The sequence below is a fragment of the Elephantulus edwardii genome, unplaced genomic scaffold, assembly GCF_000299155.1.
Source record: "Elephantulus edwardii isolate Elephantulus edwardi_28Jun2011 unplaced genomic scaffold, EleEdw1.0 scaffold00066, whole genome shotgun sequence".
NCBI lineage: Eukaryota > Metazoa > Chordata > Mammalia > Macroscelidea > Macroscelididae > Elephantulus > Elephantulus edwardii.
This window is the reverse complement of record NW_006399816.1, coordinates 3,674,895-3,699,148: the sequence shown is the minus strand read 5'-3', so window position 1 is coordinate 3,699,148 and position 24,254 is coordinate 3,674,895. Positions and strand designations below refer to the sequence as shown.

At 48.3% G+C, this 24,254-nt stretch overlaps 1 protein-coding gene across 1 annotated transcript in view; it reads right to left on the bottom strand.

Moving 5' to 3' along the window:
* LOC102844077 (chromosome unknown open reading frame, human C15orf27) overlaps positions 1–24,254 on the bottom strand; it is a 98,514-nt gene that overhangs the window by 5,231 nt on the left and 69,029 nt on the right. Inside the window, exon 8 of the mRNA XM_006888272.1 lies at positions 11,229–11,418. Coding sequence (XP_006888334.1) covers positions 11,229–11,418 — 190 coding nt within the window. The remainder of the gene's footprint in view (positions 1–11,228; positions 11,419–24,254) is intronic.

Sequence of the window (24,254 nt, the reverse complement as noted above, 5' to 3'; positions counted from 1 at the left end):
CAGTTTCTTCACGTCAGGGGGCTGGTGAAACTCGTTGCTGGGTACGACCAGGTCACTTTCAACTCACAGAGACCCCATGTGACAAAGCAGACCTGTCCCCTTTTAGGTCTTCTAGGCTGTAATCTTTATGGAGAGCTGGACCCTCATGGTTAAATGCTTATCAAAGGGTCACAGGTCTCAACCCCCAGCCTCTGTAACAGGAAGATGTGGCTGACTCCTGCCTTGAAGGTTTCCAGCCTTGGAGACTCTGTGGGGTGGCTCTCCTCTGTCCTGCGGTGTCACTGGTCATTAGAGCTAACTGGACAGCAATGGGCTTGGTTTGGGGGTGTGGAGCCTTTTTGGAAGGACGCTGTCAGGTTTTTTCCTCCTGTGAAACCATGGAGTGGATTCAACTGCCAACCTTTCAGTTAGCAGCTAAATGCTTAACTGTTGTGCCACCAGGGCATCCAGGAGGACAGGTAATGAAGCTCTCATGGGTCAGAAGGTGACTGGGCCAGAGGGCTCCCTATACCTCTGCTGGCCCTGAAGTCCCAAGAGATGGGAGTCAGGGTCTAAGGGTTGGTGGCATCCCTGGGCCACTCCCCGTGCTCCCTGCCCTGACTCCAGGTGTGGGAATCACCTCAATACTTTCCTGGTGGGGGTTCTCCCAGCACAAGCAGGGGAGGGACTGCTGAGCTCCCCCAAGTCTCATGCAGACTGTCTGCAAAGCAGGTGGGTCCTGCTCTTCCTCCCTGAGAGGCACCAGTGATGAGCCCATTTCTACCCTAGTCCTCATGAGAGACTTCCCAACACTAGTAAGAGACCTTTTCTCCAGGAAAACCACCAGCCATTCTCCATGCTGTCAAGGTTTCCTATACCTTCAAGAATTAATTCAGCTGCTATAACTAGTAAAACAGGTATGAAGATCCAAGTGGGGAGAGTAGGAGCAGAGGAGTGAGGATGGGCAGGGGGAAATCATAGGGTCACACAAACTGATGGAGGGAGGGGTAGATAAAGGAAATGGGGAAGATCCGGCGGGGATCTGGAAAGACAGGGCAATGGTGGGCACTGTTCAATGTTGATTATTTCTATAACATAGAATGAATCTGATTGTATGAAATACAATGTGAATGAAGGATAGTGTGAAACACAATGGATATGAACTTTGTGAGCAAACCAATATAAAATAAAATTTAAAAAAGAATTAATTCAGCTGCTAACCAAACAGTAAATAAGGAGATGCAATGCACTGGGAAAATCTGCAGTTTGGGACCTCTCCAAATTACTGAGGAGTAATGATGTCAGTTTGAGGACTAGGTGCGTCTGATTCAAGCCATGGTCTTTCTGATTACGTGCTATGCATCTGAGAGTTTGACAATGAATAAGGATGACAGGAAAAGAATTGACGCCTTTGAGCTGGTGTTGGAGAAGAGCACTGAACATCCCATGGACGGCCAAGAGAATGAACGGATATGTCTTGGAGAGAGTGTAGCCGGAGGCAAGAATGATGAGGCTTTGCCTCACAGATTTAGACATGTTGCTAGGAGGTGGTATTCCTTGGAGGACAAGATATTGGGAAAGGTGGATGATCAGCGAAGGAGAGGAAGACCCTCAACCAGGTGGATTGACACAGTGACTGCCGCAATGGACGCCTGTGTCTCAGTAAGTGTGAGGATGGCGCAGGACAGGACTGGGTTCAGATCTTCTGTTTATAGGGTCGCTGTGAATCGTACTCGACTTGCTGGCACCTAACAACAACCAAAAGGCAGGTGGCTCAGTGGCTCTGAGAGGGAAAGATGGGGCAGTCCACCTCTGTGAAGACATACAGCCTTAGAAAACCAACGAGCAGTTCTGCTCCCTCCTGCAGATCTGCAGGAGTCAGAACTGAATCAACAGCACTGAGATGATTCTTGCTTTTCGACTCTGAAACTTTGCTCAGTGGGAACAGGGTTGGGTGAGGAGCAGAGAGGGAGCCGATGTTCACTCTCCGGTCACCACACCTTCACACAGTCTCCTCTAATCTTCCCACTGGCCTGCAAGGAGCTTTGGTGGCCTAGCAGGTAAGGAGCTGTGCCATCAAGCCAAAAGCAGGATGTTCAAATCCTGCAGCCCCTCCATAGTGGAAAGATGGTTAATCTCCACTGATTTACAGCTTCTGAAAACCTGCTGGGGGGTGAGCTAGGAGTCTTGCTCAACATCATGAAGGCCAGGATAATTTAGTAAATTATAGTAGATGGGACCTTCTCAGCATGCAGCTGTGATCCCTCTGCTAATAATGCAGCTTTGACATCTTGGTGGAGTGTTTAACAACTGCCCTGCTCTACTGATTCAGGTTGGGCATGTGGTCAGCACAGATGCCCAGGCCTCTTCTCCAGCTGCTTGGGCCATGCCAGGCTGTCAACACCCTGTGTTCATGTGTCTCCCGTGGAGAACTTTCTGTTCATGATCCTGCATACACTACCACTTGCTGGTTTCAGGCCAGAGGCCCAGCCACTGAAAGCATCTGAATCTCGACTCAGTCTGTGAACGCACTGGATCGCTCTCCCTCCTCCCAGCGCACCACCTATTTGACAGGATACTTGCATCTTCAAGTGGCTGATAAAAATAACCAAGTTCAGGTGACCTTGAGGCCAGACCTCTCTTCCTGAGCTTCTGACTGGTCTGGCCAGCTGTCTCAGACAACTCCTGGATGACCTCCAGCCACCTCTGACTCAACGTGTCCAAAATAGAACTTAGTTTCTACCTCCCATCCCATGCTGGCTGCGAGGCAACGGGCTCCCCCTGCTCGCCCAGCCTGGGACCTGGTGACTGCCTCGTGGGGTTCTCTCCCCCCTTACCGTCAGCCCAACTCTGGCCAAGTCTGTGACACTCTCTGCTACGGCCTTGTCATCCAGCCTTATCGCCTTTCGACACTGGCATGCCAATGGACTTGATGGACAAGCCTGCTCACTCCAAAGACATGACCAACACTGAGTCCAGGTGCCCTGGTGACTGACGTGGGTCAGCTAAGTCTGTGCTCCTGCCCCCACTCCCTCTGCTCCAAACCGGTGTCCACATGGTCTCAAGTCGACCTCTGACATAGTCTGAAGTCAAGCTCGCCATTCCCTCCTCTGCTTCCTACAGACTCATGAGGCCTCTTCTCCCAGAAGTGGGACACAGGCCCACTATGAACTCAGGGACTTGGAAGACTTAAGGACACTGGTCAGACTGTATCCACTATGTCTCCCCAAGCACTCAGTGGCAGTAAATGTGGTGGTGGACAGACAGCCGTGATCGGGTCCCTCACCACCCTTGTGGAGCCCAGGGGTCACACCTTGATGTTCTTTGCATGGCCGCCTCCTCCCCAACCCTGGTGGACCTGTGACTGCTGGGCATCTGGGAAGGGAGGCAGACAGGGAGGCAGCCAACAGACACTTTGTGGCTGGAACAGGCCACACCGTCGGCCTCAGCAGGCAGCCATCTTCCATCTAAGAATAAACCTCTACCCTTAAGGTTTGTTTTGATCTGACCTCACAGCTCTTGTTCATACAGGACTGAATCCACAGTGTGACTGAGCTAAGGAGACTGTTGTGGGGCAGTGTGGAGCAGGAGAAAAGAGTTGGTACAAACACAGTGTAGTCCAGAACAAAACAGACCTGGGTACCAAGTCCAGCTCTCCAGGGCATGAACTGTGTGGTCTCAGCTCCTCAGAGTCTCAGCTTCAACATCTTAAAAAGGGGGATAACCAAGAACTAACTACCCGGCAGATGAGCTGTAGGGAGTCAATAACACACAAGCGTCAAATCTAGCCTGGGTCAGGCGGAGGGCAGGTCTTCAGCGAATGTAGGCACCACCCTCATCTCTCCTGACTCCCTGGTCCACAGCAGTCACAGCTAAAGTCTGGGATCTGAAGCACCTATTGCCTGCCACCTGGTACCTTTGTTCTGGGGTGTAGGCACTTTGCAAACACACCGTTACTAATCCCCTCTCAAGCCTGCTGAGTGTGGCAGTGGTAACGCTCATTATGTGAGTTGACTTGGGTAGAGCCCTGACTTGCCCACAAGGCAGAGGTAGGGAGGACAGTGAGTCACCCAGATAGGCCTCCTGGAGGCAGCAGAAGATCCAGGCTCTGGGACTGAGCTGGTGTGTATGGGGTGGGTGTAGAGGTCCTATGTCAATGCTTAGTACTCCCATTTCCAACTCCTAGCTTACTCATCACTTCAGCCTCCCTCACTAAGGGAGGACTCAGAACTCAAACTCATTGCTGTTGAGTTAGAACCGACTCATAGCTGACCTTCCAGTGGGTTTTCAGAGGCTGTAATCACAGGGGAAGAGATTGCCTGTCTTTCTTCTGCAGAGCCACTGGTGGATTCAAACTGCCAGGAAAGCTTGGCCTTTGGGTGAAAAGTTTAACTCCCTAAGACAGGACAGGACTAAAGAGCAGTTATATCAGTTTCAAGACCAAGGTGCGCCTGATTCAAGCCACAGTCTTTCCAAACACCTGCTATGCATCTAAGGGCTGGACTATGAATAAGGGTGGCAGGAGAAGGAAGACTCAATGCATTTGATGTGTGGTTCTGGAGAAGAGCACAGAATATCCCATGGACTGAAAAAAGAACAAAATAAAAGACATGAACAAGACAAAAGCTATGTCTTGGAGAAAATGCAACCCGAGTGCTTCTTCGAGGCAAGGACGGTGAAGATTTGTCTCCCATACTTCAGGCAGGTTGTTTGGAGAGGCTATTTCTTTGCAAGGGACATCAAGCTTGGAAAGGTGGAGCGTCAGCGAAGGAGAGGAAGAGTGGGATGGATTAAGAGTGTTTGTGGCAATGGGCTCATGTGTCAGGGATGATTAGGATGGTACAGAATCAGAGGGTTCAGATCAGATGTTCATAGGGTTGCGATGAGTTGTACTTAACTCAATGACACTTAACAACAACAACAACTGCGTACCAGGCATGAGAGCTGTGTGTGTGACTGCAGCCCCTCTTCTCAGTTAGAAATATGCTCTGCTTGCTATTCTTATTTGGAAAAATGGGACTTGAAGATGTGATACAATTTGAGAAGCCCTGTGCAAAAGGAAAACACAGAGCTCCTTGTTAAAAAGTGGTGAAGAATTTTTGGAGGGTGACGGAGGGATGGGAGAGCTTGGCCTAGAGACCGTACAGCTGTCTGTCTGTCCAGGAACCAGGCTTGGGCCACAGAGGTCAAGCACCTTGTTCAAATGCAGACCTGACTTCTAAACACATATACCTCCTTGAGCACTGCCCTGGGGGCTCTGGTTTGACTCCACCAGTAGGCCCAGTGGGGAAGGAGTTGTGCTTTCAGCTCAAAGGTTTGAATCTACCAGATTCTTTCAGAAGGAAGATGGGCAACCCACTCCCACGTGGTGCATAGCCTCTGAAATCCAATGGAAGGTCAGATATGACTTGATTCCCACTTGATGGCACGTAACAACGATGACAGTTCCTTGAGAGAAAAATGGGTAATCTCCTCCTATGTGAGTGACAGCCTCAGAGACCCTCTTGGAGAGTCAGCTATGAATCGGTTCCAACACCATGGCAATGAGTTTTGACTTTAGCACTGCTCACGCCTCTGACTTGCCTCAAATATTACCTCTTCCCTAGGCCTAGTCCTATGGCTCTGGGGCCATTTGAGGTCCCCAGTGGCTCCCAGCAAACCAGTGGTAAAAATTCCAGCTGGCTTCCATGACCACCCAGGCCTGTCCTCTTCACATTGAACAGGGGGTCCACTCAGTCCCACCCCACTGTCACTGCACCCCCAGATCTCCAGAGCAGGGACCTTGGTGGTGGCTTCTCCGGACCCTGGTGGAGCATAGGGGATGTCACGGTGCACGGTGATGTACAGTGAAAACCCCCACTGGGGGCTGTAATTCATACGTTACGGGCAAACTTCAAGACTAATAAATTTGGGAGGGATGCATTAATGACTACACAGGGGCACTGTGAACTTGGCAGGCCCCGGAGCCTGGAACTCTGCAGCCCGGGTTTTAAAAATGATTTGTGCTGGGCAAGTCTAAACAGAAGCTGGTCGGCGTTAGTCTGACTGTGACCCATTGGCAACTGTTGAGACTGCGGGAGCCACAGGCACCCGGCCCGCCTCAGACGCCTCCCCCGGCACGAGGAGAGGCCATCGCTCGTCCCCAAGCTGCCATGACTCATTGCTCCTGTCTGCAGGTTAATCCCCTGGTGGCTGTGCACCGGGCAGACCTCGGGGCCCCACTACCCTCAAGGTCAGAGCAAACAACGCCCACTGCCATTCTCTAACTCCACAGTGGCTTGGAATACCCCTGCGTGTCCGTCCATAATTCCTAATGTGACAGGGATCCCTCCCTGGACATACTGCTGGTCAGACAGGGCAGCTAGGAGATGCTTGTCGCCCTGGGCTTTTGAAGCTGTGAATACAAGGACATGGGCCTCTCACTAGGGCCCCAGGCTTTGGCTCTCTGCATCCTGGGGCTGGCCACTGGTGGGCTGGGGATTGGCTGTGACCTAGCAAGTGGAAAGCAGTCTGCGTGGACAGCTGTGTGAGCTGGGCCAGGAGCACGGCAGGTTTGCATCTGAGGAGCTAGGAGGAGGTGCTTGTGAGGGGAGATAGAGAAAATAGGGTGGGATTCCAAGGCTAAGTAGGAGGGACATCTGCAATTTGCTGGGATGTTTGTTAGCTAGACAATCTCTAACTCCCAGGAGGAGGGGGTGGTTTGTGAGACCCCATGGCACCCTGGCTGGTGACAGTTGGAGTGGATCAAGTCCATCGAGGTGAACCCAGCTTTCTCCCTTCTGCTCTGGCCGCCACCTCCTCCTGGAAGCTGCCCCACTGGGGGGAGGGGGGTGGGTCGCAGAAGGAAGCACCACAGAACAGGACAGACAGGAAGGTCTCAAGGTACCGTGCACGAGACATGTGTGATTATTGTAAAGGCATGTTTAACTTCTGATCCTCAAGGCTCAAACTGGGGTTCCCTGTGGACCTAAACATGGCATCAAGGTCCAGGGTCTGTTGGTCACTGAGGGACAACAGTGGCCATGCTGTCATCTTAAGAGCAATGACTTGATGATGGAGACAGAGAAAGGCACAGCAGGGAAGTGTGGCTGTCCAGGAGGTGCTCACCTGAGTGCAGGTTTCTCAAGCTGCAGAAGAGAAGAAAGGAAAGAGAAGGGGCCTGTCCGGGGCGCAGGTGAGCTGCAGCCACGGAAGAGGCCTCGAGCAATGTGGAGTTCAGATAGGAAAACCAAAAGAGAACTGATTGTCATTATGTTGGGACCAAATCATAGCTGACTTTTGACTGGGTTCCTGAGACTCCAATTATCTTCAGCAGGACTGCTGGCAGATTTTAACTTTCAGAGGCACGGCCTTTTGGTTAGCTGTGAAACTCCCCACGGACTAGGCCGTCAGAGCCCAAAATAAACCCACCCACCAAAGGAAAGGCTTCAGGGACAGAGGCCTCCTCAGCACCATGTGGTGACATGGGGCCCTGGGTCGGCTGAGAGTTCTGTCCAGTCAGCTACCACGAAGTTCAGGAGCTTTCCGGCTGCATCAGAGGGGAGACAAGGAGTCTCAGGTTTGGAACAAGACCACTGTGGAGACCCTCAGTGGGTGCTCTGTCCTGATCTTGGAAGTCCTCAAAACTGTGTTTGGTTTTTTTATGTCAGTCTGAGATGCACCAGAACAGAGTTGAGCTTGGGAACAGCACAGCCTGATGCCACCCTCTTCACCCGCCGAGGACTGGCTGCAGGAATGCAGGTGGGAGTCCTGGGGAAGAGAACATGAGGGGCTGGGCTCTCATCATCTGAGAGGCACAGCCAAACCGGAGCATAGTGGCCACACGTGGAGGTGGGTGCTAGGGGGCAGATCTCAGCTGGGGTGAGGGAGAATTTTCTAACAGGGAGAGCCATTTAGAGGTGGCATGGGCCAGGCAGGAAGGTACTAGCACCCAGAAGGACTGTCTTGAAAAGAGTGAGGTTGAGAGAAGGGTTCCATGCGTTCTGCCAAAGAGCTGGACTCAGAAGGCCCTCCCAACCCTCAAATTCTATGACTTTAAGATCTGAAGGTCATTCAAAAGATCATCTACAATAACAACCCTTACACACCCCCCTTAAATTCATCCTTACAGCTCCCTCACTCCCTACAGGGCCTTACGGTCACCTTCTCACATTCACTGTTGCTTATACTTCCGGTGAGGCAGGCAGACGGGAGTTATGAGCCCGTTTTATAAAAGCCAATACAGGCTGGGGTGTGGCAAAGCCACAGCCTCTTGGCCCCAAACCTGCCCAGCTTGCCTGACACTGTGCTCATTGCCCTGATAGCATGTCAAGGTAAAGTGGGCCTTCACCCAGGCTGGGGTTTTGGGGTCTCATCGTCTGGGTTCCAAGCCCAGAGCTACTGTTCCAGCTGTGACCCTTGTGTGATTCTCTGAACATCTTGGAGACTGAGCTTTATCCTCTGAAATGAAGATTAGTTAGAAAGGGTCTCACATGAAGAAGCATGATGAATCTACGGTCCTTTCACATAACCTGGGACGAGATTCTGAATCACTGTTGTTAAGGACTGTTGAGCTGGGATCAAATTAGCTGCCACCAAGTTCATTTCTACTCCTATTGATTCCCTGTGACACAGCAGAGCTTCTCCACAGTCCATGGAGTCCCTAGGTGGGTTTGAACCACCAACCTTTCAGTTTGTGGTCAAGTCATTAACAATTGTACCACCAAGATTTCTTTACTTGTTATAGCTGACTCTCTAGTAAGTTTTCAGAGTGTGTAAATTGCACAGGAGATTGTCCATCTTTCTCCCTCTGATCAGCTGGTGGATTTAGAACTGTATGCCTTTGAGTTGGCAGCACAACTCCATACCACAAGGCCACCAGACTCCCTACTCAGTGCTCTGAATTACTGTTGTTGTTAGGTGCCATAGTCAAGTGTGACTCAGTGATTCTATGAACAACAGATCTGAACCCTGTCCTATCCTGTATTATCCTTATCATGACAACACACTGGAGCCCACTGCCACAGATACTGTATTAATCCATCTCACTGAGGGTCTTCCTCTCTTTCACCGACCCACCACCTTTCCAAGCATGATGTCCCTTTCCAAGGAATGGCCTCTTCTACCAACATTCCCAAAGGCATTCATTCTTCCTCTGTCATCCTTATTCACTGTCCAGCTCTCAGATGCATAGCTGGTAAGTGAAAAGGCCATGGTTTGAATCAGGCACACCTTAAGTCTTTAAACTGACATCACTGCTCTTCAGGACCTGGGAGAGGTCTCTGACAGCAGATTTTCCCAAGGCTGTATGTCTGCTGCTCCTTGGATTGCTGGTACCAAGGGTGTTAGCTGTGGATCCAAATGTGATGGATTCATTGACAATTTTAATCTTTCTCCATCTACCATGATACTGTCTATTGGCTCAGTGGTGAGGACCTCTGTTTTCTTGATGTTGAGATGTAATCCATATTGAAGGCTGCAGTCTTTGTTCTGCAGCAAGTGCCTCAAGTCCTCACTTTCAGCAAGCGAGGTTGTGTCATCTGCACAATACAGGTTTTTGATGAATCTCCCTCGAATCCTGACATCACATTCTCCTTGTAAAGATGAATTAATAAAGTCTGGATTATTAGGGGAAGTCATTACGGCAGACTTCTTGCCCTTTTCTTTATTGCATTTCACAGAAATTTCCATTTTTAAATAGGAAAGTTTGTGGCAATCCTGCCTCAAACAAATGTTATCAGTGCTATTTTCTTAATAGTGATAGTGGCTTCATGCATTTGTGTCACATTTTGGAACGTCTTTGCAGTATTTTAAACTTTTCCATACAGTCTATTGTACATGTAAATAGATCAAATCCTCATTGCTGTGGAGTCAGAACCAACACATAGCTGAATTTCTAGCAAGTTTTCTTGGGACGTAAATCACACAGGAGAAGGTTGCCTCTCTCTCCCTCAGAACTGCTAGGGGATTTGATTCAGACTGGCACAACCCTTAGCCTTACAGTGCAACTCCTACGGACCAGGCCATCAGAATTCCTGCACTCTACTGCAAATAAGTTGTCTCTGCACTGAGTAACCAAGCATGGATTTGTCGCTCACTTTCTCGTGGTGGTCTGAACCCACACTGACAATTATCTCTGAGGCACACCTGTATTTGAAAGGATTACTTGGTAAAGTGAAGAAACCCCTTCACCATCCTGCTAGTGTTAAATGCATTTTCAGTTACAAAAGTCAAGGCAGGGAAGATGTAGACATGAGCACGTTAAGGGCTAGGAAGCTCAGGTGGCTTAGTGGTAAGGAACTGCACTACCAAGGCAAAGATAGTTCAAATCTGCAGCTGCTCCACTGGAGAAAGATGGGCCATCTTCTCCCACAGAGAAAACAGAAAACCCCTGAAGGGTCAGCTATAGGTTAGTTCCCACACAAGGGTATACACACTAGCAGCGAGCCAGGGCTCCTGGGCCCCCTCTGGGCTCTAATCCCTCCATCCGGTTTGGGAGTCCTGGAACTAAAGCTGATGTTCAGCCCGGGCCTGTCAAGACGCTGCCTCCTCAAATCCACCCAGGAAGCTCCACATTCGACATGAATCTGGTTGTGTCACCATGTGAGAGTAGTCACACTAGTTCACAGAACAATACTGCCTGACAGTGCAGAACATTCTCAGTTCTCCAGGCCCCTGGGATCACGTCTCTGAGCCCAAGAACAAAGCTGTGAGGAGGGGTCAGCATTGCTCCCACTTAACAGCTGACAAAACCGAGGCCCAGAAAGGTTAGTGCTTCTGTCCAAGGTCACACAGCTGGGGTACTATCACCTGCAGTGCGCTGGTCTGCTCCCATCCATCATGGGATGACTGGGACTTGTTAAGTGGGCCCTGATGCACTAGGCGCTCATCCAGGAAAAGCCCTGGGCGAGAAGCCTGGCTCTGCCATTTGTAAGAACGGTTTGGACATCTCTCCTTGGTGACAATCCATAAATTTATCAAGTTGTACTCCACTCCCCAACCCCATCTGTTGTGGGCACAGGCCCACGCATGCCAAGCATGTATAGGGCACGCAGATTATTCCTAGTCCTAAATGTTTTCTCCCCTCAGGGCTCCCACTTGAAGGTGCCCCCTCCCTGAATCTGGCTGAAGAGTCTCCACAACGATGAGTCCCAGGCCCCCTCTGTGCGCTGAGGTCCCAGGTGCCAAAGGATCCCCACCAGTGGCCTCGTTGGGGTACCGGGCCAGTGCGGTTCTGTGGAAGGGCGATGGCGCGGAGGCGGGTGGCTCACCTTGGTCTGGCCGCAGCTCCTCCACGAAGCTCTCGGCCACGGTCTCTTCGTCCCACGCGCCCGCCTCCACCACCTTGTAGCGGCTGCGTGGCTGGCTGAGCACGTGCGGGGCCTGCAGCGCCGCCTCCCGCTCGGCTGCCAGGTCCAGGTCCTGCTGCGCCAGGTGGGCGCGCAGCTGCCGGATCTCAAACTGCAGGGAGAAGGGCAGGGGTGGGTGTATGGGCAGGGTGCCACGTGCGAGCAACTCTCGGGAGTACAGGTGTTGGTGGGCATGGGCTTGCAGCCGGATGTCTGGGGCGCTCTGGGCCTTATTCTTGGGCAGGTTGAATTGGGAAGACACTAGCTTGGGCACTCTTTTAAGTTGGATGGGGTTTTCCTTAGAAACCTCCTTACACCACTAATTGTAGGAACATCTTTAGTTTACGGCGCTCTTGCCAAGTAAAGAAATAGGTTCCTGTGTCTTAGATCATCTTGTAGTCTGGCCCCACTGTGAGCACAACTGTGGTTTGTGGGAGGAGCCCTGGATGGGAGTCAGAAATTTAGGTTTGAACCCCAGCTCTAGGATTTCCCCTCATGTGTGAGTCCCTAGAGGTGCTTGTCAAGGAAAGGCTGAATTCAGGTGTTTTATTGTGATGATTAACAGAAGGCATGAGTCCCAGGCATCTAGGGTCAGTGTAACTAGTCCTAAGGACCCACGCTGGCCCCCTGTGCTGGCTGGCCGGCCCACTGGCTCATTTCTTTCCAGCACCACCCACTTCCCTCTTCCATAAAGTGTTCTGGAGGAGGGGGTGGAGGAAGGAGTCGCCTCAGACAGGGTTAGATGTTATTCTCAGTCTTATGGTTTACTGGCCATGTGGCCAAGTAGGTCCCTTCTCCTACCTGAACCTGTTTCTTTATCCTAAGGTTGCCATTTTCACCCCACGCAGCTCTTTGAATATTTCTCAAGGGCACTGGGAAGAGCTGAACAAATACTGGCTTGGGTTTTGTTGTTATTTTAGGTAAAACTTCTTAGAGAGGCTTCCAGATTTCTTTTGGGTCTGTGGCTGAGATGACTATATTCCTGCTCTGAGCAAAAACAAGATTTGTGTCGAAGACTGGAGGCCAAGCCCTGGAAGGAGAGCTTTTACCGCCACCTAGTGTTCACTGCTTACAGTGCAGTCCTTCTGCACAACCTCCAGGCCAAACCTCAGACTTGAGGCACGTGAGAGGTCCAAAACCTGGATTCTCCACAAGAAGGTTACCAACTGGCTAATGACTCCCTACCTGGAATCCTCAACCCTCCCTGGAATGTCAATCTCACATCGCTGCCTGGCTACTTGGCAGCAACGTAGGAATCACAAATGCAACCTGTTCCCCAAACCTTGCACCCCCTGTATTTCTTCTCTGTATTTTCAGCCAGGGCACAAACCGTAATCGCCTCCCCTGCCTCCTTAGTTTCCTTCACTCCAACATCCAGTCTGCCATCAAGTCCTGTTTCACTTCCAAGATGCGCTCCAAGACATCGCCTGCTCCTTCAGAGATCATAGTTACCATCTATAACTAACTCCTCCCCATCTCATTGCTAGCTCTCTCGGAGACACAGTGGCATCAATCATCCATTCTCCAGCAGAGAGAATCTTCTCAAATCTAAAGCAGACTGTGTCACTTCTTATCCCTAAGCTTCAAAAGTTTCCTGCCTCACTTAGAAGAAAATCCAAACTCCTTGGGTTACAACGTGGGCGCACCATCTGGCCCCACTGTCCTGGTGAATGTCACTCATCTGCCCCTCCTTCTCATATTCCGTAAACTCAGTCCCCAGCTCCTGCTGCTCGCGGGTCACATGACCAGCCCTTTCCCGAGGCTTTCCCAGAGCCCCCCTCTCAGGCATCCATCACTTAGCCAATAGAACTATCTGCACAGCACCTCCTTCCTCCTGATGTTTTTGTTTAGTGTTTTCAATTAGTGTTATTTTTATGAAAACAAACATGTACACAAAGTATTCACTAACAGTAGTGTGACCAGGTAATAAAACTGACACTGGGCAACCTCCAAATGTCAAAGTCTACAGATTTTTGTCTTTGGGATCACGTCATTTGTTTTCAGAGAGTTCTTGCCTGGGGACATACCTGTGACTCCTTCTGTGCTGACAGCTGGGCAGGGGAATGAGGACAGGGGAGAGGCACTCAATCCCTGTGCACAGCCCTCCACCTCCCCAAGCCCCTGACTAACCCAGGGAGCATGTGGAATCCTCTGTGTCAGTTTCTCCAGAGGAGCACAACGGACATGTAGAGGGTGGAGCAGTGTTGTCTCCTGGATCCTGTCTTTCCAAATCTCCAGGATTTGGGAAGGAGCTTGGGGAGTCCAACATCGCCTTCTTCCCTTTTAGCTTCACATCTTACGCCCTTCCTTCCAGACTCTTCCAGATGCTTTGAGGGGAGAATCAGCCCATTTCTCTCACTGTCCCTTTTATAAGATATACATTTTTCTTTCCATTATATTTCATTTCATTATATCAACTACCATTCTCGTCTCATCTCTTTTCTCCCTAAACCGACGGAATTATCTTCTTTGTACTGATAAGTTCTCTTACTTCTTATATGTTTATGATTTCCCCCCCTTTACTATCATCTTAGTGTTTTAGGAAGGAGAACTCATAAATGTGGTCACACCACCATTCTCTTTAGGGTTCTTTATTGTACTGACTTGATGGCACCTAACAACAACATTATATTATGTCTTTTTAACTTAAGTCATGTTCTGATTAAAAAATAAAAAAAAGTCTGACCTTAGCTGTGGTATATTCACACAATGGAAAACTATGCTGCATTGAAAAACAAGGAACTCATTCAATATTATTCAAAATGGGTGAGCCTGGAGGACATTATGCTGAGTGAAATATCTCAGTAGCAAAAGGGCAAATATTGCATGGTGCCATTGCTGTAAAATGGAACTGATATCAGGGTGGGGGTAAGACTGAGAAAAACTGGATAAATTGTGTATACTGCAGTGAAACAGATGAGGGACTGAATAATTTAAAAGTGATGTATGATAGGGTATTATGGTTATCACAAGGGTTCACAATTAAGGTTGCATAGTGGAATGTACTTGGGGTGGTGGGAGGAGTGCGGGGGGATTGTGTATCAGGCAGGGAGTCTTTCTTTTACTTTTGAAAGAGAGGAGAGAACTGGGGGGCAGGGGGAGAGGGCTGGGCGGGGAGAGAAGTGCAGCAATGAATGAATGGAAATCCAAATTCTCTGTAAATGTTCATTAAAATTATTTTTAAAAAACCGAAAAAACAAAAAGCAAAACAAATATAGTTCCAATTCATACAGTAGGACAGTTTTCTAGCTCTTCCTTTGGGCAAAGTACGTGTTTTTGTAGTGGTGTGTTGTTTTTTTTATGTTTTTCCTCAGCAGGGAAGTTATTTCTAGATATCTTTCTGGATCACCTGGATTTTTATGTTTTGGCATTATGTTCTATTCAAATTGACCAGCAAGGAGATGGTCTAGTTTCTTCCTCTAGTTTAACCAGACTTATTCTTTTTTTTAGATAAAATTTTTATTTTACACTGGTTTACTTAAAAAAAAAAAAAGTCTGACCTTGTAGCTTATGCTGAGTTCTATGGTATAAATACTCTCACCATAGTCAATGTTAGGCTAGCAGCCAGATGTGATGATAACTTGAGTTGGAGAGGAATGTGCACCATGGGCTTGTTTCAAGCCAGTGAGGACTCCACACACCACCACCCCTCACCCCGCAATGGAAGGTAATCTCTGTAACAGCAGCAAGGACTGTTATACAGAAGGCATTCAAGAAATATGCTTGAAGGAATGGATAAATAAATGGAGCCAGTCAGATTTGCTCAATTCTGTGGTTTCAGACTGAGCCTTGACCCTACCTAGCCCAAATGGGGACAAAGACTGAGCCCTGACCCTGGTCACACATAGCCCAACCTCCAGCTCAGCTCTGAGGAGGTTCAGACTCTAGCCCACTGCCACTCAGCACTCAGATGGGACCATTGGTCCCAGTGTGAGAAAGAGAAGCAGCTCGTTATAGGGTGGCCCCCTGTGCTGGGGAGAGGGGATGGGCGGCCCTTCTGGAAGTAGGGTCCTGGAGGTCACAGGCAGTTCATGAGACAACCCCCTCCAAGCTCTGTGGGGGTCAGGAGCCCCTCCTTCCTGGGCTGACTAGAACCTCCCCTGGGCACACCCAGCCTACTTTGTTCAAGGCCGCTCACCAGGGCCGGGCAGGCCCAGCTAATGGCCTCCCAGGCCACTCTGCATGGATACATTATTGATGACTAGAAATTGATATGTTGCTGCCCAGTGAGTGTCCCACCGGAATTCAGGCCAGACAGCCAGAGGCCAATGCTTACCCAGCCCCAAGCCCGTACACACAGACACAGAAACGAGTTTTTGGCTAGAGATAGGAACTCCAAGTGTGTAGCAGTAGTTTTCCCATCCACTCCATTCATTCACTAAGAACTCAGGCAAAGTATGATGAGGGTCATGGGAAAACTCTGTTCTGTGTCTAAATGCTTCTCCTGGCTTGAGGGCAAGCCTTCGCAGGTCCCAGGCAGGGGGCTTTCTGCTGTATTGCAGGGAACAAATTCACAGGGCTGGCTCGGGGAATGGTACTGCTGGCAATGGGAGGTAGGTATGTAGAAGAGACCAGTAGGTAAGACAGGGTGGGGTGGCTGGCCCACAATGCAGGTCCTTGTGGCCCTGGTAAGGTACTGAGGATTTCAGCTTTTCTTTAGAGAGCAAAAAGAAATCACCAAAACCTTGCAGAGGGTGGTGCAGGATTCAGGTGAGCATTTTGCACAGTGGAGAATGGATTGAATGGGGCTGCAGTGTGTATAGAGTACCCAATGGAAAGTTACGCAGAAGTCCAGGTGAGAGATGACCAGGCATTTGGACTACAGCAGAGTCAATGAAAATGGAGATAAGAGGAAGGATGCTAGAACTACTTAGAAGGTAGAAGTGTCAGCATGTGAATGCAGGTTTGGATGGGGTGAGGAACACCACCACTTGTTTGGGGACAGATGTTAATACGCTTCAGACCTAGAGGGCATGAGGTGGCCAGATGTCATGAGCCCTCTCCCAGGAAGGCCCGATGGACTCCTCAGAGAGAGACCACAGCGGGGCTAAGTGGCTTTCAGCTCTGGCCATGTGACGCCCATGAGTTCTCAGGATGCTTGAGGAAGAGGCCCTCGGAGCTTGGGTCCTGATTCCTCCTACACTTGCCTTGGCCACATAGAAGGCTGTTAGGGGGTCCTAGGACATTAGGGCCTCATCATAATTAAGATGGGTCAATGGAAGCCCTAGGAACATGCTTCAGAATCAAAGCTGGGACCAACACCTATGATTATGGCTTCCAGCCCCCCCAGATAATGTCAGTCTTAAGGGAAAGACAAATGTGATTTGGCTTAAACAACACATGGGAATCTAATGGTAGAGGACCAGGGACAAGCAGGAGGTTCCCATGGAGATATAAAATAAGGGGGAGGAACCGAAACTTGGGACCCTGGCCATCCTCCTGCACTAACTCTAGCTCTGAATAAGTACCTTTCCTTTCTGGGCCTTAGTTTCACCATGTGTTCAAAGAAGCCAGTGAACTAGCTGCATCTGAGGTTTAAGAGGGGTTCTTATCAGCCCTGGCACCCCAGCTTGGAAAGAGGCAATTAATTAGGGGCAATTATTCTTGGTGTTATCTCGAGGGTCATCACCTGGCCCCTGGGGAATGTCCCGTTCTTAAAGGACTGAGTCTTTAGAGAAAGATCACGTAATACAGGACCTCGACAAGGGCATCACCAACAATATGTAACATACAATAGAAATGATCTATCTAGGTCATGCAAATAAGCAGGCAGAAGTAATCAATCACCAAGGTATGGAGGTGGGTGCTGACCTAGAGATGTGGAACGTACATAAGTTAACAAATGCTTTAACATAATTATGATTAATCTGAATTATGATAATAAGAAAATGGGAAAAGCAAGAGGCAAATTGGATATGGCATTTTAGCAGAGAACTGGAATCTATTAAAAGAAGCAAATAAAAGTTCTAGGATCTTAACCTATAACATCTGAAATTGAGTTCTCAGCTGGATGGGTTTAGCAGAAGGCTGGACTGAGAAAAAGATAGAATTGTTGAACATGAGGATGTCTAGAGAAATGATCAAAATTTATGCCAGAAACACATATGGAAAGGACAAGAGAGGATATCAGAAAGATGTGGGAGGGAGAGGAGGGAAAATAAACAGGTTAGTTTTGGATAAAAGGTCAGAGATCCGCAGCTAGAGCAGAGAATGGAAGACTGGGATTGCGCACTAAAGAAGGAAGTCCTGGCCTCTTGTCATTGTTACTAGGTGCCATCAAGTCCAATGACTTACAGGACCCGATGAACAAGTCTGAACCCTGACCTGTCACTGTGACAGTCACTGTGCCAATCCATCTTTTTAGGGGTCTTCCTCTGTCTCTCTGACTCTCCACTGTTCCCATCATGATGTCTCTGATGGCCAAGGACTAGTCACTGAGCACATTCCTGACAACATGCTCAAAGTACGGACTTTCCAAATCTAATGAAAACCATCAACCCTCAAAATCAAGAACCACAGAGAATCCTAAGCAGGATAAAGGTGAAAATGAATGAAAGAAGGAATAATAATAATAAAAAAAATCCACAACACAATCCTACACCATAAACACCTCATAGTGAAACTGCTGAACGAGAAAAAAGAAAACGATCCAACCCCAAGCCTGACTAGAGTTTCTGCGCTTAGGCAGTGGGCAAGAAGGTGCATGGCAGCTTTAATAACACAATGAAGCAAAATTTCCACTGGCAAACAGAACCAGTATAAAAAGGCCATTCCCAGGCTTGGGCAGAATTAAAGTGCAGGCAAAGCCCCACTTAAAGCATGTCATTAGATAAGTATTTCTAATCAGATAACCCGAGGAGATCAGCCGGATCCACAGGGAATCCCTCAGCATGCATTATGGCGGGAGTCAGGCACCTTCCGCTGGGGCTGGGCTTTTAATGGACACCCAGGCAGGGTGGGACCCCCAGGGTTGGGAGGGCCGGACCACACCCAGCACATCTCTGCCTTTAATGGTCTTGCTTCTGAATACAATCGACGCAGGCCTGGGCCTGATCAATGCACACTCTGGTCAGAAGCTCGATAGGATCTAATGCAACAGCAATAATTTTTGCTCCATCCTATTAGGGCTGTCTGCATAGGCTGCCCTGCCTTAAAGCCCGTCTGCCGTTGGGATGGCATCCAATGTTTATTTCCATTAGTTTCGCCGTTGTTGGTAACAATAAAAATCAGGAGACAGTTGCAAACTAATGATTTAGGAGCAGGGTGAAGCGGAATTCGACCTTGGCCCCTTTCCATCCACTGTGAAGATGACTGGTAGCTGGCCATAAATTTAAATTATAGCAAAAGGATAACATAAGTTATTCCTCTGATGGCTAATTTTATCAGCTAAATAGGCTTGTCATTAAAGCTATCGGCTGTTTTACAAATCACTTTCCCATGTTAAAAAAAAGAAGGAAAAGGCCCTCTTCCCTTCTCACAGTAGAGTTTGAACAGTGCAGGTAACAAAGGCTGCCATGCTGAGCTGGGGGCCTGTGGCTGCTGCTGCAGAGAAGGGCTCTCTGGACCCCCTTTCTGCTTTCCTGGCTGGCTGAAAGGGCTATTGGGTCCCAGGCCTGGGAGACCCTTCTCTGAGCTGTCCACCAGCCTCAAAAGTGAGCAGCGACTTGTGCAAAGTCACACTGGCTTCCCTCAGGGGCGCTGAGCAAGGGATCCAGATCAAGGCCCATAGTTTGGGGTGGTGGGCCCAGGTTCATAAGGAGGATGCCAGCCTCCTAGCAAGGTTGCTATGATGCCTACAAATGAAAGACCGAGAGGCAATATAAGGGGAGTTTGATTTTTTTCCCCTTCCCTCTGCCTTTCTCCATCAGAAGTGTCCACTGTTCTTGGTTGCCAGTGAGTCCATCGGACACATGGAGACCCAACGTGTACAGAAGACAAGCCGTCCATGAGGTCTTCCTGCAATTTTATCAGAGGCAGGTGGCCCGTCTCCCATGGTACCACCGAGTGGGTCCAAACGTCTCATCATTTGGGCAGCAGTCAAGTGCACAGCAGCTTCAATAAAGCTGTTTATGCCACAGCTTGGGCATGGCTTCATTTCTTCAGGAAACTAGGCCAGGGAGATGTGCATTTACTAATGGGTATCTTAAGTGAAAAAACAAAAGCCAACCCACTACCATTGAGTCTATTTTGATTCCTAGGGACCCTACAGCATGGAGTAGAACTGCCCCAGCGAGTTCCCGAGGCTGTAACTCTTTACAGAAGCAGACTGCCTTATCCTTCTTCTTCGGGGCAGCTGGTGGATTCGAACCGATGACTCAGGTCAGCAAGTCGATGTGAACCCCGCTGTACCAGCAGGGCTCCTTCTAGCAAGACTTGTCTCTTGTCATATGACAAAGAAGGAAAAGGGCAGGGAATGTCATTGGCCCAGCGGACTCACTTGATGAGTTAGGTGGGGATGACTGATGCCTGCTTTCTCTTCTTGGGCACAGATCACTTCTGCCGGTGTGTGTACCTTCAACGGGCTTAAAAGAGGGACAGGCCACAAGTGGAAGGAGCCTGGGTGTTCAGGGGTCCCTGTGGACCACTGTGTCCTTCTACCCTTTGACCCTCATCCACTGCACTGGATTACGGTGTGAAGGAAAAAAGACACACTCTTCTTGTCTCAGGCCACAGAAAAGTTGATCTTTGCTGCAGCAGCTAAGTTTATCCTCACAGTGAAGAGTGTGGCTGCTGCTATACAAAGGCTGCACTTCTCTGGCAGTTTGAATCCACCAGTGGCTCCACAGAAGGAAGACGGACAGTCTCCTCTCATGTCATTTACAGCCTCTTCTGAGACTGACCCACCAGAGGGTCAGCTATGAGTTTCGGTTCTGACTTGATGGCAATTGAGTTGCATTGATACCACAGGCTTAATTTCATGTGGGAGTGAGGGTTTTTTCCCCCTGTCATGTTAATAATATAATATTGGTGGAAGAGTTGTCTTGAGTCTATCTTTAATATATAAAGACAGCAGAATAAGCAAAGAGGCAAGGAAACAGATGATGAGGGACAGATGTCCAGCCATAAGGAGATCACAGATAAACAGACAAGGTTTCCCCCTGAGCCCACAAAAGAAAAGAAAAAGACTTTCCCTAGTGCTTTGAATGCTGACTTCTAACATCCTAAACAGAGAAAATAGATTACCATTTGTTAAAGCCACCCACTTGTGCTATTTCTGAAGCACTAGAGAGCTAACATGGGCTGTTACAGGCTTACAGGGGGAAAACCAAATATAATGGGAGCTCCAGGTCACGGTTTGAAATTAGAACAAGCTCCTAGACGCAGACTCACATCAGATTTCAGAAGTGGTTTTGCAACACCAGTCAGAAGGACAATATATCACTGCATTGATTTAACTGCTGCATCTAAAATAGCTTTGATTTCTGAAACAGCCAGGGAGGAGAGAGAGAGACAAAAAGTTCACATAGTGACTTCTGAAGGACAATAACAAGCATCTCACCTCTGGGGTTCATCGGCGCGCCAGTGAGATTAACACTTGAGAGAACCCTAGCCAGAATCGGGAGAGAGAACAAATGAAGGTGAGGGAACGTGTAGTTCAGGGATTGTTGAATTGGGGTCAGAGGCTGTTGGCCTTCATCACAGTTGTGGGCACAGGCCAGAAGACCGGGTATGGTTTCAGAAAGGGGAGACTGACTAACAGAACGCCCTCCTCCTGCTCCGTCTGCTGTTGCTAGCTGCCTGGCCAGTCCTGTTCTGACTCATCGCCATTCCTCTGTGCAAAGAAGAACTAGTCTGTGTGCCATTTCCAAAGCTTTTTGGAGGCAAGTCACCAGGCCTGTCTTCTGAGACATCTCTGTGTGGGTTTGAACTACCAATCTTGTGGCTAGTAGTTGAGTGTCTAACCATATGTGCCACCTAAGGATCCCTTCCACCAAGGCCTCCAGGCTTCCCTCTCTGGATGGGGTATGTGAAGGGTAAGGTATGGCTAGTGGTCAGGAGAGATAACAGGAATGAGAGAAGCAGTGATTCCTGTCTCCCTGGGGTGGGGATGGGAAAGGGACAGCGGTGAGAGGGGGCAGCGTGGCCCAGGGGAAACTACCTGAGCTTTAAGAGCCCCCCCCCATCCTAATCTCTCAGCTGCTATGTGACATTGGACACATCTCTCCCCTTTTTTGGGTCTCAGATTCCCTACCTGTGGAGTCCAGGATTGGCCAGATTTCATCTCTAATCTTTTGTCATTCAGGGTTATGCTGAGTGTGGTCTGCGGTAAGAGATGGCATGCACTGGCTTTCACGCAAGACACTGGCGAACCATGTGCCATCTGAAAGTCTCCAGGGGGGCACAAGAAAAGAAATTCAATCTTTCTTAAACATCAAAGATGATTTTTTTTTTTTAAACTGGGGATAAGTCTGACAAATGTAACGCCAGTCAAGGTCAACACACAGTGAAAATTCCTGTTGTCAGGAGCTGTTGGGTCAATTTTAACTCATAGAGACCTTTTGTACAACAGAGGAAAAACCCTGCCTAATTCAGCACCATCCTCACAGTTTCCACTGTGCCCACATCCATTGTTAAAGTCAACATGTCAATTCAGACTCCTGATACTTGATGTGATGAAAACAGAACTTTGGTCTTCATCTCCCAAACTCATAACTTCCTCTAACCATGAGATCGACATGATGCAAGAGGCAACAGAGGCCATTCTACATAATAATTGACCAGAATTCCCTCCAAAATGTCAAAATATACAAACAAAAACCTACTGCTATGGAATTTATTCTAATTCCTCTCAAACCAATCCAGATTCACTGGTGTCAATCCAATGCCAACGCATGATTCTATACGGCAGAGAACGGACATGGGGGTTCCAAGGCTGCAACTCTTTATTACCTTATCTTTGTTCTGGACTTGAACCGCTAACTTTTTGGTTATCAGCCCAATTCTTAGCCCACTGTACCAGCAGGGCTCCTCTCTGATTCAGAGCAATCTCAAAATGTCAAGGTCACTACAAACAGGAAAGTAAGAAAGACATGGTCACAGCCCAATGGAGTCTATGGACAGCCCAGTGAAACTTGGGGCCAGGAACAGAAACAGAACATCAGGGAAACTCTACAGAAATCTGATTAAATATAAACTTTAGTTAATAGTGATGCATCAATATTGGCACATAATAATCCTAACACATGGACACGACACAAATGTGAGATGTTCCTAAGAGGAACTTGAGTGCAGAATTCTCTGTTCTGTCTTCATAATTTTCTTGTAAGTCCAAAACTATTGGGGAAAGAGTATTTTTAAAAAAATGAAACACTAACATGAGCAAAGCCTTGGCAAGAGTTTCTACAACGGTGCAGAGAGAATGCAAGGGGAATGTAAAGTGGGTGTCGGTAAGATGTCTAAGCTTTTAGAAAGTCTATATGAATTTGGTTTGAAGCTGTTTCATTAAACTTTGTGGATTTCAGCAAGGAGAGAGAACAAGAGTTTGTGATGAAGATCACTGGCCTGACCGTACAGGGTGGGGTGGTGTAGGCGTGGAGTGAGAACCGCACTGAGGCTGTGGTTTAAAAGACCCCTGTGCACTGACTGGATTTATATCTTCACAGAGTGCTGGAAAAGAACCCAGATGGAAAAAGTGAGGTAGAAAATGATCTGAAAATTGGTGATCTGGAGCGACAGTGTTCACAGACAACTAGGATGTCTTCCTGGCCCTGGGAAACTTGAGCTAGTGGTGTGAGACAAGTTATCACTTCACTCCTCAGTTTTCTTATCTGTAAAATGGGTATTTGAGGGACAGGGTCTACTAGTTGGGGTTGTTGTTAGCTGTCACTGAGTTGACTACTAGTTCATGGTGACCCTAAGGACAACAAAACAAAAGGTAGCCTGGTCTGAAGCTGATCAGCTGTGGATAAGATCATTGGGACCCAAAAGTACACGGTGGCTAACAACTGGTTAGAGTCGGCACCCACACCACACATCCACTGTTTCCGTGTGTCAGGCTTCAGACCAAGCAGCTTCACACGCAGGATACTGTTAGGTGGAGAGTCGATTCTGACACAGAGTGAGCCTCTCAACAACAGGAGGAGACAGTCTAGTCCTCTGCCATTCTCACAATTGTTGGAGCCACGGTGTCAATTCCTTTTTCTAAAAACTGAAAGTAGTGTTTAAAATGTAACACTGTTTTGTGTTTTTGTTTTTTTGGTTGTTGTTTATTGCTGTTGAATTGAGCACAACTCATAGCAACCAGATGAAAAAATACCTGAAGCCTTTCTAGAATTATTGTTGTTTCTCAAAGTTCATAGAGTTTTCAGGGACATGTTGTTCAGGAAGTGGACGCCACTCCTGCTTCCAGATAGATAGATAGATAGAAAGATAAATAGATAGATAGATAGATAGACAGACAGACAGACAGACACACACATATAAAATTTGTTGGCCCTTTATCAAGCTTCACTAGGGACTGACCCTGTCTGATCACATGTCCAGAGCACATGAGAATAAGGTTGTCTTGTCTTTGTTTCTGTGGAGCATTTTGACTATATTTTCCCCAAGGTAGACATTTTTATGGCAGGCCACAGAATAGTCACTACTTTTTACCAACACCATAATTTAGAGGCACCAGTTCTTCAGTCTTACTCACTCAGTCCAGACTTCACACGCACATGAAGGAACTGAGAGGCCATGGCTTGTCCTCCAGGTGACAGCTTTGATTTTTAACATTTCAAAAAAGTCTTTTGCCACACACTTACCCAAATGCAACACACCTTTTAATTTCTTGGCTTCTGCTTCCATAGGTGTTGATTGTGGATTCAAGTAAAATGAAATAATTGACAGTTTTGATCTTTTCATTTCTCATGTTGCTTATTGGTCCAATTGTAGGGGCGTTTGTCTTCTTTATGTTAAATTACAATCCGTATGAGGGCTGTAATATTTTATTTTCATTAGTAAGTG